Source organism: Papaver somniferum, chromosome 6 (genome assembly GCF_003573695.1).
Source record: "Papaver somniferum cultivar HN1 chromosome 6, ASM357369v1, whole genome shotgun sequence".
NCBI lineage: Eukaryota > Viridiplantae > Streptophyta > Magnoliopsida > Ranunculales > Papaveraceae > Papaver > Papaver somniferum.
In genome coordinates this window covers 26,179,685-26,196,901 of record NC_039363.1, presented here as the reverse complement: position 1 = coordinate 26,196,901, position 17,217 = coordinate 26,179,685, and the positions used below count along the sequence as shown (strand labels likewise).

The 17,217-nt window shown below is 36.7% G+C and overlaps 1 protein-coding gene and 1 pseudogene across 1 annotated transcript; one reads left to right on the top strand and one right to left on the bottom strand.

Moving 5' to 3' along the window:
• Window positions 1–658: 658 nt before the first annotated feature.
• On the top strand, window positions 659–3,164 carry LOC113287197 (annotated as a pseudogene).
• Window positions 3,107–15,422, bottom strand: LOC113290674 (protein FORGETTER 1-like). Its single transcript, XM_026540257.1, has 29 exons — window positions 14,778–15,422; window positions 14,156–14,221; window positions 13,866–14,039; window positions 13,584–13,714; window positions 12,966–13,042; window positions 12,473–12,654; window positions 12,234–12,311; window positions 12,002–12,134; window positions 10,923–10,983; window positions 10,746–10,827; window positions 9,467–9,595; window positions 8,824–8,967; window positions 8,719–8,777; window positions 8,555–8,648; window positions 7,520–7,617; window positions 7,304–7,439; window positions 7,075–7,181; window positions 6,263–6,358; window positions 6,060–6,147; window positions 5,856–5,976; window positions 5,485–5,584; window positions 5,263–5,386; window positions 5,090–5,167; window positions 4,876–4,994; window positions 4,383–4,436; window positions 4,191–4,293; window positions 3,974–4,102; window positions 3,666–3,777; window positions 3,107–3,485 (listed from the first exon to the last, which is right to left on the bottom strand). Exons 1-29 carry the CDS (start codon window positions 15,171–15,173, stop codon window positions 3,454–3,456), a joined length of 3,303 nt encoding a protein of 1,100 aa, XP_026396042.1. The 5' UTR covers window positions 15,174–15,422; the 3' UTR covers window positions 3,107–3,453.
• Window positions 15,423–17,217: the final 1,795 nt, after the last annotated feature.

The window sequence follows — 17,217 nt, the reverse complement described above, 5'->3', positions numbered from 1 at the left end:
TCTCCACTAAGAGAAGGGGGGCAGACCAATTTGGAGAGCAATTAGAGGAGAACCTATGAGAGAGAAATAGGAAGAGTAAGTAATCCATCTACTTCCGCAGACCTATGGATATTCTAAAGTCATTTGACTATCTTTGTAACCATTCAGTACATAGTGAAACACCAAACCCCGTGGACGTAGGCCTTAGTGCCGAACCACGTAAATCTGTCTCATTTACATTTCGGCACCTTACATTCCGCGTTAAACTTCGTATGCTTTATATTTATACTGATTTCTTGATTTATTTCCTTATACGAATATTATTTATGATAATATTCGACTAGACAATGACAAGCCCGAAGGCTTTGAGTCGATGAATCGATATAATCATCCCATTACGTATACGATGTACGATTCTAGAATTAGGACGTATGCGAATATTATTTGTGAACACTTGGATGGCCTCGTGATTTATGTGTTCACAGTAGTAGATGATGGTGTTATATGTCTCGGAATACGCTCATTTTTGGTCATTATGTAGAACTTGGTAAGAGGAACATATCCCCAAAATATTAGCTTCAAATCCGTTACGGTTTGGTTTTTATTTGCAAAAATGACGCCCAATGTGTGAGATAGTGTGATAATAAAAGTGTGAGGGAATCCCTCTCCTTGATGCAACTACCAAGGAACAAAAGCAGAACCGAAAGGATGCATTAATGATGTGAAAAGGATGTATCAATCACAAATATGGATTTGCAGAAGAAGATATCACTGTTTTGATTGATACTGATGATTCTTATATTCAACCAACTGGTAAGAACATAGAAAGGCAATATCAGATCTGATTAGATCTGGTGAACCTGGGGATGTTTTATTCTTCCATTACAGTGGTCATGGAACACGTCTCCCTGCTGAAACTGGTGAAGATAATGACACTGGTTATGATGAATGTATTGTCCCAACTGATATGAATCTTATCACTGGTAATAATCAATACAAACACAACCCCCAATCCCCACCCTTTTTTTTTTTTTTACGGAAATGCTATTCTGAGTCCGGCTCCAAGCCCTACTCTGTGCCCAATCACGTGGGTGCAGTTACCTTTTGTTCCGTGTACATTCGTGCTACTTCTGTTCTCCATTATTAACAACTCTCGTCACTCTTCTTTCCACCATTGAAATCAGATCTGCCCATATTGAAAAATCAGTATATCTTGTCTATCTCGCTCTTAAAATCCTAATTGAGATTAGTTAGAAGACTGAATTGAAGGAATCGAAAAAACTGAGTAATAAAGACAATAACACTTTTAGGTCACTGTTTCTGGAAATCCAATTTTGATTTCGGAATTGCTTGTCTGTGTTTGTTATTCTGTACAGCATAACAAATATTGAATTCTTAAGAATTTTAAGATGTAACTAGAGTCAAAAAATCAAATAGATTATCACCCCTTCGATTTAAGTTTCCATGATTGAGATTTATTTTTTTTTGAGTGAAACATAAGGTTGATTAATGGAATAGTATCACTGATTTGAAATAGGGGTTTGTTAGAAAAAATGATATAGAAGGTGATTTTTGGACATTTCATGGTAAAACCAGTTTGAATTTATGAGGTTTGATAATTTCTTATTTTCACCATAATTATGTGCTGAGAATTTCTCTGTCTAGGGTTGGTGGTTCATGGTGTTACTGATTCACATTCGGGTCTATACTTGTTCAGACCTGATAATCATGTTTGATAAAAGGTGCGAAGAACAGCAACATAGATTAAGAGAGATATTTTTCTCAAGCGAAAGAAGACTGAGAAAACAGAGAAAATCACGTGATAACGAAATTATGTGGAACATGATTTTTCGTCAAAATCTTGTACAGTTGGTAGCCACGTTGGATTGGGCGTAGAATGGGGCGTAGAGGAGGACTTAGAATAGCATTTCCGTTTTTTTTAATGTTGTTTTATTTTTTTGATCATTTTATACGATAGCTTGTATGATTCTTGTTGTGTTTTCCTCAATAGTGTTGTTCTTGATTACATCTTTCAGTAGGTATAATAATTCTTGGTCAATTCTATTTGTATATGTGTTTGCAGATGATGATTTCAGGGAGTATGTGGATCAAGTCCAAGAAGGCTGTAGGATAACGATTGTATCGGATTCGTGTCATAGTGGAGGTTTGCTTGATGAAGCTAAAGAATAAATTGGAGAGAGTACTAACTACTAAGAGTCAAGGTGAAGAGCAGAGTTCTGGATTTGGGTTCAAGCATTTCTTGCACCGGAAAGTCAATGATGCTTTGGAATCTCGTGGCATTCATTTACCTAGTGGACACTGCCGTGGGGACGAAGAAGAAGAGCTAGAAGAGGATGGACCTGTAAAGAACAGATCACTACCTATATCAACTTTGATTGAAATCCTGAAACAGAAAACAGGCAACGATGACATTGATGTTGGAAAAATTCTCCCACATTGTTCGATGTGTTCGGAGAAGATTCAAGCCCTAAGGTGAAGAAATTCATGAAGGTTATATTGGACAAACTCCAAACTGGAGGTGGCAATGGTGGAAGTGGTGGACTTTTGGGAATGGTTGGATGTTTAGCTCAAGAATTTTTAAAGCACAAACTAGACGAAAATGATGACAATTACGCCAAACCTGCAATGGAAACACAAGTTGGCAGCAAACAAGAAGTTTATGCTGGATCAAGTCAGCGATCACTACCTGATAACGGGATCCTGGACAGTGGATGCCAGATTGATCAGACTTCGGCGGATGCAAACCCTAATGCTGATGATGCTTATGGAGCTCTCAGTAATGCTATTCAAACCATAATCGCAGAGAGTGATGGTTCAGTTACTATTCATGTATTGGTGTCAAAAGCAAGAGAGATTCTTAAACGCCAAGGGTTCACTCAGCGCCCTGGACTCTACTGTTCTGATGAACATGCCGATGCTCCCTTCATTCGTTGAAAGCACCCGGATAAGAGAACATCTTAACAGGCATTTCAGATATATAGAAGCCTGCAAGTGTTCTGTCTTTATGCATGTTAGCTTTTGTTTTGGCATTCTGAGTTATTTGGTGTGTGGTGTGTGAAGGAATAAGGTTTTCATTTTAATCACAAACCTTTGATTTCAACTGTTGATGAAAATGTGCGGCGCTTTCAATTGATGCTTAGCATTTGATATTGAAAGAAAAAAAGTAGAATACACAGAAAACGGTTGTACTTCCATAATCTGCACATATGATGATAATATATACAATATTTTAGGATAGAGACCAATACTTAACAAAAATGATAACCTAGTAGTATCTTCTATATAGAACGTTGGCAATGTATATTTTGCTCTTCCTGGTTTCCGCCGTAATGGAAGATGTAATGGAACATTCAGTCATTGTTTCGTCCAAGTAATGCCTCTTTATCTGTAGATTGGGGACTACTGGCCCAAAAATGAAAACTGTAAATTATACAAAACATGTTGTTTGCGGTTTCAATCATCAACTTCTTGCACCCATGCTAAATCTACACAAGAAAAGCAGATGTGAAAATGACACCCGAGCAGATTCTGCACGTGACTGCCAGGAGAAGCAAGCATTAAATCAGAACTAGCAACAATATCAGAAAAGGTTGATCAACTGCTAGTTCTGAGTTACAAAAAGCAACAGGAAACAAACCATGAAAAAGAGAAAGGAAAAAGCTTACCTTGAAGCACGGATCCAACAGCAGAACTGGGAACAAGGAGCCCGACGATTCGCTGGTTATCTGTTGTGGTCTCTATACGTACAACACGTAGCCGTTTATGACTATTACGAGCCTGTTTATATCGCTCATTATTTATAAGAGAAAATACATTGCTGATACATATGTAAAATTTATACAAACAATGGCCTTCAGTCAGGCAACATAGTCAAGTGAGTTATGTCCGTCATTTTTATACATATCATATTGTCCACTTTATAACAAAGGTGAGGAATCCTTCAAAAAATTGGTAGATGGATGATGCAAGTTACCTGTTTAGCGAGGGCCTTCTCTATAGTGCCCCAAACAGGAAGAATAAGTCCACCCAACACGTTGACTTCCTGTAGTCTTTTACCCACAGAACAGAAGTTTGCCATCTTACAGTTGGGGCCATGCATACACTGCATTTTAATCAAGTTCAAAACAAGAAAGAGAAGACGATGAATATTTTACATCCTAACAAACTTAATAACTTTAAGGAACCTTTACCTGTTTAGAAGAAATTTCATACTCATCTTCCCAGCCTTTACGTGCCTTCTCTAGTGACAATAATTTTCTGTACTTGCTATTTAACTCCTTCAGGGGCATTTCTCTAGTAATGAAAAGGTTAACCAATTTGTCACAAGATTTAGAGAAGCAACCAGTAGATTCTGATGTGACAACTTAAATTTATTTAAATACCTCAATGCCTCTCTAACAGCAGGGCGGAATATTTTATAAGCTTCTGATGTGGAACTGAAACGACAGACCAACAGAAAAAATGTTAAGACAAAATATAGCATTTCAAGCACTTAAAAATGGTATGACTTGGCCAAAATTAGAATGCATTGTGGAAGGACTTAAAGGTAAGTATGGCCACTGGAATGGTTTCTGGAAGAAGACACATCTAAGACCCTTCCAATTTCAGCCACAAGATTTTCTTTTTCTTTTCTGCCTGTCTGTAGGAAATAAGATGCTGGAGAATTTCAAACTCGGCTATGGGTTGGTATCAACACTCAACAACGCTACCAAAAACAAGAGACATCTGCTTCGGCCATTATAAATATTAAAAGCAACACTTACAGTAACCCTGATCCCTAGTAACTTTTCCGCCAGTTCAATTATCAAGTGAAGGTACTGGTCTATCATACTACAACCATACATGTTGAAAAAAGAGAAACAATAACCATCATACCCTTCAATTGCTAATAGAAAATGTCTTCTTCCTAACCATTCTCTCTTAGACTCATAGAATCCATCATCACTTGAATCGAGCTCACCCTTTTGCTTCTCGGCAAGCAAGGATTTTGCAAACTATAAACAGTATAATTAAGGATGGTTAGTGCAGATAGTCAAAAAGCTTTTCATGTTTATCGTACTATCTATATGAAGAGGAAACTTGTTTGTACCTCCCATGTGATTCCACGATCTAAAGTGAAGGTGAACAGTACAGTGGATGCCCCAGACATCCGATCCACATGAACAGTCTACAACAAAAGGAAATCATACGCCCAACAAGCACAATTGGTGTTGTTAACATAATAGAAATAACAATCAGACGATAATCTTGCATGAAACTAACCTTTGGTGTTTCCTGTAGCTCAACAACATTAGCTTTAATGTCAACTATTCCCGAGTCAAATTGTCCTTCAGAGCGCGCGTTCTGAACAAGAAGATCAAGGATGCTGATGAATAATTCAAATAGCCTGTGTTTAGAAGCAGTCGTCAGTTACCATTAGTGTCAAGAGTAGTTGGACAAAACAAGCACAGCAGTAATAAACATAACAAATTTTTAAGTACGGACCTATTTTGAATATCAGGAGGCAAGCCCAAGAGTCTATTAAGGAAACGACCAACATCGTGCATGTCTGAATCTACGATTTTTCCAGAGACCTTTCCATTACCTAATGCAAATCATTAGAACTTGAAACTCAGTAATCTAACCATCAGGCAAATACAAAAATTTGAAAACCACAAATTTAATCATTAGACAGGTTTAGATTAGAAACCACAAAATTACAGCAGCATTAATAGAAAAAGGATGCTCAGTGGTCTATGGTAGACTTGGTAAAGGATAATTTGAAAAGATCTTGAGTAGAGATCCTGTGAAATGATAGATATTTACACCCTACGCCACTCATCAAAGAGAAATTCACACCCCCGAGTAAATAATACCAAGAATTGTGTCTCTAACTATTCCCACGGATACAAGAGCAGCTTTCGCCTTGATAATAAAATCTTGAACCATATATGGCTTCAAAGGAGAACACCCAGGAGGTAAAACTGGTAAAGCTTCCTGAAACAATGTGTACAGTGTTAGGCAGAACTCAGAGTTGTTTTACCAATCCAATATAGAAGAAGATACACGGGATGTTGAACCTGTTCCATTATTCCTTTGTACATCATCATAAGGGCCCTTTTCCCGTAACCACTGTCATAATTGTAAGCACTCAGCGACGGTCCAGCCCTATAAATTATGCAGCTACATGGTGAGCACATAATGGACAAAACAGTAACCTCTGCTAAAAATGCACCAAATTAAGTAAGGACATTGCTAAGTTAGCACCAATTAACAAGTTTACCGGCGGTCTCCCTGAGTTAAAGCTCCAAGAGACTCCAACCTCTTCGCAACGATAGATGCAAACCTACGTTCGCCTCCTAGATTTGTGAACAAAAGCCTGAAGGGAAAAAAAAACTATGTATGAATCAAGAGAATCTAGCCAAATAACCTTTCCTCACCCAAAACAATAGAGAATGTACCATCTGAAAGATCCACATCTATTTCCCCTTTCATTTCATTTTATTGGGAACCTTGAGATATTAACAATGTATAGGCAAAAGTATATCATTTACTTAAGAAAAGTGTAGAATAGATACAAGTATTTCAATGTGTAGCTCTTTCTTTTGCCTCCTAAAAAAGTGTCTTCATACAATGACAGTACATCAGGTGACTTGCCTAAAAGGCCAGAGACCTCAGATCAGAAGACTTTTCTTTATAATATATATGTATATTATAATATCTAACATGGAAAATAGACGACTTAGGGTCCTCTTGACTAATATAAAATTCTGATAGATTATATAATTTAATGCTTTCTCGTTTCTTCATTGATTTGGAACTGTTTCATCTAGTTGCGATGAGACTACTGATACACAAGGGAGAAGAAATGTCCAATAGTCCGTCCTAATTCTGAAGTCCAAAAAATGAGTTTCTATAATAATCAACCTACTTGTGATAACCTCATACTAAGATGTCATTACATCACTCGCCATAAAATCAAACTGTAGTGATAATAATTGATCGGCAAAAAAAAAAAAAAAAAAAAGAACTGCAGTAATAATGGTAAAGGATATCATATAGCTGTAGCAGAACTATTAATAGTGAATCTCCAACCTATATTCTGGAGCAGAAGCTTGATTTGACCGATGTGTTCTTCCAAACTGCTGTATTGCACGGTCTGCACTCCAAGGTAGCTCCAGAGTAAGATGAACTCTTCTTTTCTGGCATGAATGCATTACATAGCACTCAGTGGAATTCACAATGCAACTTGAGCACCAAATCTAGTCTAAGTATTAAGACTTTTGCCACCACGGTAAGGAAAATAGAACGTGTTGGTGTGAACCTGATTAGTTACCCTTCTGTCTGCCTGTAAAGAAACACCAGCAGACCCAGCTTCAGAAATAATGGCAACCAGTTTTTTGCCTTCCATGAAAAGTTGCTTCTCGTGCATATTCACCATTTCCATGGCTACTTCCTTTCTGGAGCAAGAAAATGAGGACATCATTCAGAAACCTAGGAGATCTAAAATCAAGGAAATATAATGAGAAACCATCCTCACGTGTTCCGAGCCTGATAGACGACACCTTTGCCATTGGAAGCCCTGACAAGCATGCCACGTCTGCCTGTGATCTCTGACACATTATCAGGACCTCCTAGCTGCACATAATATGGAAGTATTGATCGGCTGATACAGAATAGTAGATGAATTGAAGCAGAGGGTAGCTCATAGTAGCATTGAAGAAGAAAATTTACAGGGGTAAACATTCAAGCAGCAAATGAGTAGTTTTTATAATCATTTGATGCCTTCAGATATTTGTTTCGCTACAATGTCTTGTTTCATTGACTTAAAGCAGAAGTCCACAGTTGGCTTTTCCTGCGAAGGATGCGAACTCACCCTTTACTTATTTGTTTATATCTTATCTTTGAATATTTAGCTACACCATGACTTTCCTTTAAAAAAACTCCTAGTAAAACACCATTCTGATATGAAAGCCAAGAGAAGCTAGGAAATCCTGATTGCTCTAGTAACTATTCACAAGGCCAATGTTTGCTCGAGCATATCCAAGTATTTGTAACTCGACCACCACATTTACATCGAAATCACATTTTTGTTCGTAGGACTCACATGAAGATCATCGAAGCACTTACTTTCGTGATAATAAATGATATTGTCATTAGAATATCTCACCAAAAAAATCAGTCCATTCTGAAACTTGCAATCCAATCATCCATTAACTGGACGGTCCGGTTAACTTGATAGTGTTCATTTTACCATCAATGGGAATCGATGGATGATATTTACAAATTTAGGATAAAACGATTTCAGGGATGATAATCTAGACTACCAAAAAAAATCCCTTGGTAATCCCAATGCTGTCCCAACATCCAAATGCATATTTGCTGACCAAGTAATATGATGTATGAGGATCTTCACTCTATTTCAGAAATACTATTAATACAACTTAATCCGCTAGAATCTTTTTTGACCAATAAAATAAAGCTCTAATTTTAAAAAGTCTGCTCAGCTGACCAGTACCTTGGTCAGCAAAATATGTAATGACAAAAATAAACAATTGGGTTAGATGACCAGTACCTGATCAATTATATCGTCCAGCGGATTGTTTGGAAGACTTAAAGAACGAATAATATCCAATATTTTTGACTTGCGGTCAGAAGCAGCTTCGTACCTAAAAATATCAGATCATATAACTCATACTTCTCTGGTGATGAGGACTGCAAATGATAGAAGGACCGTACCTCTTCCGCATTTCAGCTAGATAAACATCTCGTGCAAGAAGATACTCGTCTGTCCTTTGCTTGCATAGAAAATATATTAAAACTACAAGTACAATAAATGCATACATATTTTGTCACTGCTTCCTCAGTCCGTGCTTCTCCAGTACTTTGAAGTCCAATCACCACACACTTATTTTCTAGGAGCGCTTGCTTAGCCAGCCGTACAGCAGCAGGTACCTTCGCTGACATACAGATGTGTCTAAAGAAACGCTGCACGCAGCAGAAGCATAAACAGCCATTTATAAATAAGAGAACTTCGAAATTCCAGAGGTAAACATCAGTAAGTACTGAAGTAACAAGGACGCGTCACTTTCTAGATAGTGCCATGTCAGACACAGACAACATGACCCTCGACGGTCACTTCAATGATCTGACTGCACATAATGATGTCAAGTGTGTCCTTGAAAGATTTTTGTTTAAACATAATATTGAGATGCAAGCAACGGTCTGTTTATGTAGTCACTACGATTTCAGATCTTACAGAATTGTTGACTGAAAAATGAAACATGGTATTACTGAGAACTAGATATGCATGTGTATGGCCAAGCAAAATGATTATTGAGACAATTACATCCGTACGTGTATGTATGGCCAAGTCAGCATTTCGGGATTTTCTAGCTCAACGCATCCAAGATCTATTACATTACCAGTGTATGAGACATGTAATCTATCATAAATACGTAGGTTAACATACTAAGTGCATAATTACCTGATGACTAGCCCAGTACAAACGCCACAATTGACTTGAATTAGGTTTTTCATCACAAAGAACTGCACTTGCTGACAGTAACTCCACCCGCAGTTCTGCCCAAAATTCTGCAGCCTTTTTGTACAAATTCTGGAATTAAAGAAGCATTAACATGATTAGCAGAAAATAAATGGAGAGACGATGAAAATTTCGACTCCATTGCAGAATCTGTTCATCTTTGTGAGTGCTTCTAAATCCCAAGAACTATTGAATCCACAAAGTGGCCAACTTGGTTGTTCAGATTGCAGTCAACTCAATCTGGAAATAACAATAATGAAAAGTGATCGGGGATACATGTATACAAATTGTGATCAAAAAATATAAAACTTCTAAATTTTTAGATTTCTTGTCCTGGCCAAAACAAAGACTACGACACAAGGTGCAGTGCACCTCACACTGGAGAAAATAGAATCACAAAGCTGAACAAAAAACGACGGCGCATAAAAAAGAATAACTGCACAGAACGAAAAAGCAGGAGACAAAAAAATAAGGAAAAGAACCAATACAGAAAGTAAAATAATGGAAAGAAAAAAGGGTATTCGTTCATCTGGCAAGTAAAAATCATTACTTAAAATTACTGTATGTAACTAGAAATATTTAGAATACAAGTAGGTCTACATCAGTACAAGTTGATCATTACTGCTGAAATATTTAATCAGCATGATAGAGTAACCCAATTAATCTCTTTTCACTAGCCACCATACAGTGCAAACTAATTAATGAAATACATATTTGCCGTCAAATCTCATAACGGTATTGCCTTTTTTCCAGGTTACAGGCAGAACAGATTGGAGGCCTGGACATCGGTAGCTTTGCTACATGCCATATGGTCCAGATAATAAAAATGAAAACATGTTTTCTTCAACATGTTGTTTCGTCCGTATCATATTTGGCCAATATTTGTTGACAACAACTAAAATACGAGATAAACTGGATACAAGCAATACACTGAGCTCTGTCAGTACATATACATTTCGAGAAACTGTACCTGACAGCTGATACAGAAGCAAGAATTTTCTTTATTTTATTGCAGAGAGCTCTTGTATCACAAAGCTCAATAATGTTCCCACAGTACTCAAATGGGCATGTTTTAAGCTAACAGGGAAAACTATGTAAATTATTTCCTTAATTCCTTGTAAATGCACAAACTAGCTGTAATTAGTAAGTCTGGGATAAACCATATTCAAAAACAAAACAATAGTTCTGTATGTTACATAAACTAATCTGTTTAGGCACTTACCATCATTTCTACATCTAGCGGGGCTTCAACAACTTCAAACTCAGAACCCTTGTAGCTGAGTGTGCGACAAACATACATACCCCTGAAGAGCAAACGCAATTACAGTTAGGTAGTATTAGTACCAATAAAGTGATATACATCACTCGAACATACTGATCAAAGGAAAACCCTTCTAACCTGGCCTTCATGTCCATGGCAACAAGTTCTAGTGCTCCAACACCACCTTTATCGAGAGCCCCTGGAAACAGTACACCAAAAACACTTAACAGCTCAGTAAACAAAAAAAAGGAAGAACTGTGATGAAGAAAGTCTAGAGCATGGCAGAAAGCAGAAGAGAACACAAAATCAGGAATAGAAGTTGAAACTGAACTAAAAATAAAATGAGGCCCCCTCCATATGTTTAATTTTAGCAGTAGATGGAAAGAATACTATAAACACGTGTTATCTGCCACCAACTCGAAATTTGTATTGGTGCTATTAAAAGAAGATATTGGATGAACTTTGCAAATTCACCCTATACTCATCCCCCGCACCTATATAGTAAGGATTAAGATCCAATTTTTTGTAAATGTGGGTAAGCAAGACCAGTGGCACACAAGAAGCTGGATAACGGAAACCTGCAAGATAAATAGCATATTTGCATGTGCCATATAGAAAGAAGGTATAGAGTTCTACTAGCCATCCTCATTTCAGTTTGAATTAATCATAAGCAAAACCTTGGTAGCATATCCAAGGTTGAAAAACACATATAGAAACCTCAGTAAGTCCAAAAATGCTTATCAGCAATAAAAACTAAACAGAACCAATGAGATGGACTTCAAGACTAGTAAAGAATATGCACAAACATTAACAAGTACAGCAAGACCTCTATCTTTGGAAGAGTACAATGGGTTTTCTTTTTTTCATAATATTTATGTTTTCGGGTTCTATCCCTAGATTGTAAAGTTCATCGAAGAACACGGAATGCATGAAAAAATTATTATGAATGAGAATATGCACAAACATTAACAAGTATAGTAAGACCTCTAACTTTGGAAGAATTTATCCATGTGCTACCCTTTTCCAATACCAAAGAGTATTAAAAACTAAGTTCCCCCACATAAGACAACAAGTTGTTTTTGATATAAGTAAGGTTTTTAGCCAAATATCAATTTAGGTAAAACTTAAGCTTTAAACATATGAAATACAAGACTCCATACATATTACAGAGTAACCCAAAACAGAACAGATGGTAATCATAGGCTTCAAAGACCAACCTAAAAAATCACGAAAGTTAGGGAAACATGTTCCCACCCCCCAAAGCCCAAGTCTGACCATGTAACCCATATTTCGAGGTTCTGATGCACCAGTGGCTGAGCAATAAACTACTCGAGCTCCCGGAAGTTTATCCTGTTACATCAAATGGAAATTAACAGCAAGAAAAATTCTCTTAAATAACAAAAGAAATTGCAATATACATAAGCCAGGCTCCAATAATATCGCATCAACCTGAAGCTCAAGAACTGCTTCTCCTGTTCGAGTTGGTTGTGATCCAGCTTCAGGAATTAAATTCTTAGCTTTGTGGCACTGTAGGAAATCGGATATATAAGACCACAATAGCAGAAGGATATTTAAAATATATTACAATGGAGATTATAGATTATGTAAGATGTTTAATTCAGAAGGATGAGTTACCAAAGATGGGTTGGCAACTATCCTCATACAAAAATTAGATATAGTTCTTGTACCTCGTCAAACACCACCAGACTATCATATTCCGACCCACACCACTGCAAAAGCTGCTGGAGACGAGAACGTCCTTTCTCAGATGATGCTATGAGGCTGCTGTATGTCAGGAAAACAACTCCCTCCTTTATGCCAACGGACTTCGAATCAAGCTTAGAGTAAGGAAGCTTGTTCAATGCATGCACTATTGTAGCATAATATGACTAGCTGGATCAGAATTAGATTATAATCTATAAAGCGTATAATATATTCACGGAGTGCAAAACCAAAAGAATCAAATAATAGATTATTTAATTATTTAATTATTTGGGGTTTATGATTCCAGCTTATTTGAGCATGCTAGTTTAAAGCCAAATAATGTTAGAATAGCTCCCTAGCCAAATTAAGATTATGAGAAAGCCAAGATATGAAGCTTCATCTTAAGAACCACTCAAGTTAAACACACTTTCCGACCTGAACTAATATGGTTCAGAAATATAGCACATAAGAGACTACCTTGAATACATGTGGCACCAACATCATCCAAATCTCTCCGTGCATCAAACTTCAGGTCTGACCCCACGGAGATCCACCTGTAAGAGTATTGCCACAAATAAGCCTAAATAGAAGAAGAGACACGTATCAAAATAACAAACTGTGGGTGAAGAGTTTTCTTTTCTTCCTAACCATGGGCAAAGGTCAAGCAGGCGAAACAATAATAACTTCACTGTTTTTTTTCTTGTTTCCCTAATCAGCCATAAACTGATATGTTCTAGAAACATGCGAAGATTCACTCACTTATCTCTGCCAGTCCATCTGCCATTTACAAGACTTCAGAATTCAAAAGTCAAAAAGATACAATTCCCGTCTTGTTTAAGTAAAGCTAGTCATGCTCTTGTGGACTATTAATAATGACTATTATAACTGGCATATGAACTTTGTATAATCAAACGTTATAAACCGCCAAACCCATAAATAGCTAATGAGCAAACACATGCAATGACTAAACTCGTGCTGATTAACGTAAGTGAAGTTTCTTCCTTTCTCTTGCCGACTAACGTAAGTGAAGTTTCTTCCTTTCTAAATAAGAAACACACACACACACCAAAAAAAAATAGAATGAGGAATACTTACAATGATTTTTTCCTCCCATGATGCCAATTCTCCCATATCAATCCAGCAATTGTTCGACCTTTACCCACACCAGCTCCATCGCCGATAAAAAATCCTGCCCTAGCACCACCTTCTAGGTGCTGAAGGTGTCTCTTTAGGTTCAGATAGATAATTCCATTAGTTTAAGGCTGATATTAGAATTAGATTAGAAATATATAATATTAAGTTATACATGTTAATGGATATTTGACATTGAAGATTTGAGCTATAAGAGAAAAATAGTTCTTATAACTAGGCAGCAACCTGAGAAGCATACACTAATGTCTCAATCTGCAAGCAAGATAATGATTTTGAACTCTCCAAGTTCTCCCTGGTTTCTAGGTCATATGTAGGTTCTGGTGGCTGCACTGCTGACAGAGATGATGTTTCCACAACATGATCTGGATGAGGAGGACCAATTGATACCTTGGGAGGACGCTGCATAAAAAACCCACACAGTAAACATATCATCTGAACTGACAACCAAGTGGCAAAGAGAGAAAAAAAATAGATTGCAGAGGTGCATCAAAAAAGAGCATATGGGATTAACTTACATAATCTGTAAATGTTTCTCCAGCCAAGCCACCTTCGTCTTCTTCTCGCTCCACATCTACAGCCACCTGGCATTTTCATAATGGCATAAGACCTTCTACCGAGGGCTGCGACCCTTATCTTACTAATAATGCATAAATTTAAAGTAGTTGAGAACAGTTGAAGAATCTCTATGGATTTATGAAAGTCTCAACTGTTAACTAAGAAATTGTAGTACAGAGTTGCATCACTGAGTATTTGAGTAATCAAGAATGATTAGCTAATGTCTTCTTCTCTCGAACCCATATAGGCTTTTGGAGAGTTTCACTAGGCTAGCTGATTGAACATTAACAAGTAATCAACACCTACTGATCGTTACACACTTAAGTATCGTGTCAGTTGGATGGACCGTCTACATTATCTTATCCTCCCACAAGGCACGATTCATTTATCTTTAGATCACAAACCCACAATATGAGTTGAAAAGGGGGCCTTTTTAAAATAATTACTCATGCAATTTATCATGCAGAGATTAACTAATCAATACTATTATTAGCATTTAAGAAGCCCTGGTTTCTGAAACCAAAACCCCAATAATAAAACTAGGGTTATTTCTCAAATGAATACAAGTGAAGAAATGCAAACCTCGTTAACGTCTTCAAGTTGATGTGGAAGAGGAAGTTGATTAAGGTGTTTGATCTTAGTAAGATCAACAGCAAGATCAATACCACATTGTGGACAAGAAAACCTGGACAAACCATGTGGTACATTAAGTATAGCTTTACAATGAGCACAAGGAAGTTGAATCTTAGTTGGATCAACCCCATGAGTTTGAATTGGTGGTAGTTGTTGTAAATGATTATTATTACTACTATTTCTCATAAGAAGAAGTTGAGGTGGTAATCTTTGTGGTAATTGACAACTTGGACATATAAATTCAACCATTCCTGATGCTACTGATAATATCATTTTACATCCTGCACATCTTACTTGCGACCCTCCTCCACCTCCTACAGCTACCTGCTCCGCTGGTTTCACCATTATTTTTTCACTTAAAAAGAGAAAATGAGAGATTCCTAGACAGAGACGGAGAGATTTATACAGAGAGAGAAAGTAAAAATGGGGATTATAAAGAGAGAAGAGTAAGAGATGTTGAGAGAGAGAAATTCGGGATTTTAGAGCGCCAAAATGTGGTCGACAGGGTTAAAATTGGCGCCCTAATTTTGTTTCTCTCTCTGCCTCTCTACTTTCCTTATTTTTCTGCTCTTTGCTGTGATTTCCAAAACCTTTCCAAACACGATGACGATGGGATGAAAAAAAGGAATTTTGCTATACCCTAGTCAGTAATTCTCCGAATCATTACCGAATGATTCAGGAACGTATCCGAATTGACCGAATCCGAATGATATTTCCGAACTATTTGAACTCCGAACCTAGTTCCCGGATTATAAGGACCTCACGAATGATTCGCGAACGTATCCGAACTAACCGAATCTGAATGATATTTCCGAACTAGAACTTCGAACCTAGTTTGCGGCCAACCTCGCTCACCCATAGGTAATTCTCTGACTAGAGTCATGTTAATTGGTTTTTGTTTGATTTTGTATATACTTTATATTTAAATACAATTATTCAGTTAAAATTTTCTATTGGTAGTTATTTAACCAGTGTTTTATGTGTTAATTTTTGTTTAAAAGTCTATAAACTCGTTTTATAATATATTTATGCGATTAAATTGTTTACTTCATGTTAAATAATCACGCTAAAATGTTTTTTCCATCTTATAAATCATATACAAATAAAATTAGTCTCGTAATAAGGTAATAATACTTATCAATTTATCATATATGTAAGCCGAATTTTAAGTGCCGAATTCACATTTATAAGACGAATATGCACGTACGTATGCCGTTCCGAACTACTGTCCGAACGACGAACCGTTGACCGGATTTTTGACCAAATCCGACCTACCCGAATCCGTAAAATTCCCGTACATATGCCCTCCCGAACTACTACCCGTATCCCGAATTGCTAACTAGGTTTTGTACATGTATCATTTTAGGTGTTGGGAATTTATCAATAGTGACGCGTGTACTCTAGTCTTACCGGCGGGCTTGGTTAGGGGTGACCTTAAATTTTTCAAAGTGAAAAATACTAGAACCCCCATACTATGTGGGTTCAATATATAGAAGCCCCACAAAATGGGTCCTTCACTATCAACTCCATACTTTCATTTTTTGATATTTCTAAGCCCAAAATTTTAATTTTGGGGCCAGATTTTGAATTCTTCCGGATTGCTGACATCATCAATTTTTTTAATAAATCTAAAAATACCAAAAATAATCTCCACTATTTATAGTAGACTTATACAGGAACAGAAACAAAAAATCAAAAAAGATTTTTTTTTTTACTTTCTCATCTCTCTGCTCTCCGACGATTTTCTCTTCATGATATCAAATCTTCTGAATTTGAATTGTTTCTTCACAAAGTCGCTGCATTGAAGAACAACAAACAGGTGTGCTGATCTTTGATTCTTTGTATTGAAGACGAGAGGAAGAACAACACGTTATTTCTCAGCAAATCGTTGAATTGATTCAGTTGTTTTCAGATTTGACGAGAGAAAGACGCTGCATTGAAGAACAACGGATAGGTTTGTATCAATTTTTATTTTCTGTTTGTATAAAATAGGTTTGATTCATTAGTTTTTCTGATCTATTTTTTTATTTCGATTTTCTACTGATTTTCGTTTTTTTTTTTTTTTGCTTGGATTTTGTTGAGTCTGAGAAAAGGAAGAAGACAGGTTGGAATAGAGAAATCAACATAGGTGTGTTTTCGATCTAGTCTTGAATTCTATTGATTTCGATTTTTATTATTTGGATCTTTCCTATTTTCGTTTTTTTTTTAATTTGGTTGATACTGAGAACAGGATTTGGTTGATACTGAGAACAAGAGAAATAACATTGTTTCAGAAGAAGGAAAACAACAAATCTATGTACGAATTTTATTTGGTTTGATTTCAAAACTTTTTTCAATTTTTTTTTCCGATAATTTGTTGTTCTTGCATGTCCGATCCGAGAATTTGTTG

What these genes read in the sequence shown, in the direction of transcription:
- LOC113290674 (XM_026540257.1), bottom strand. Translation starts at nt 15,173, where the DNA reads ATGGTGAAACCAGCGGAGCAGGTAGCTGTAGGAGGTGGAGGAGGGTCG. An exon ending in AGGAAGCAGTGACAAAATAT is followed by an intron (nt 8,778 to 8,823) that starts GTATGCATTTAT and finishes TTTCTATGCAAG; the next exon opens with CAAAGGACAGACGAGTATCT. An exon ending in AGAAGGCCCTCGCTAAACAG is followed by an intron (nt 3,778 to 3,973) that starts GTAACTTGCATC and finishes CGATATAAACAG; the next exon opens with GCTCGTAATAGTCATAAACG.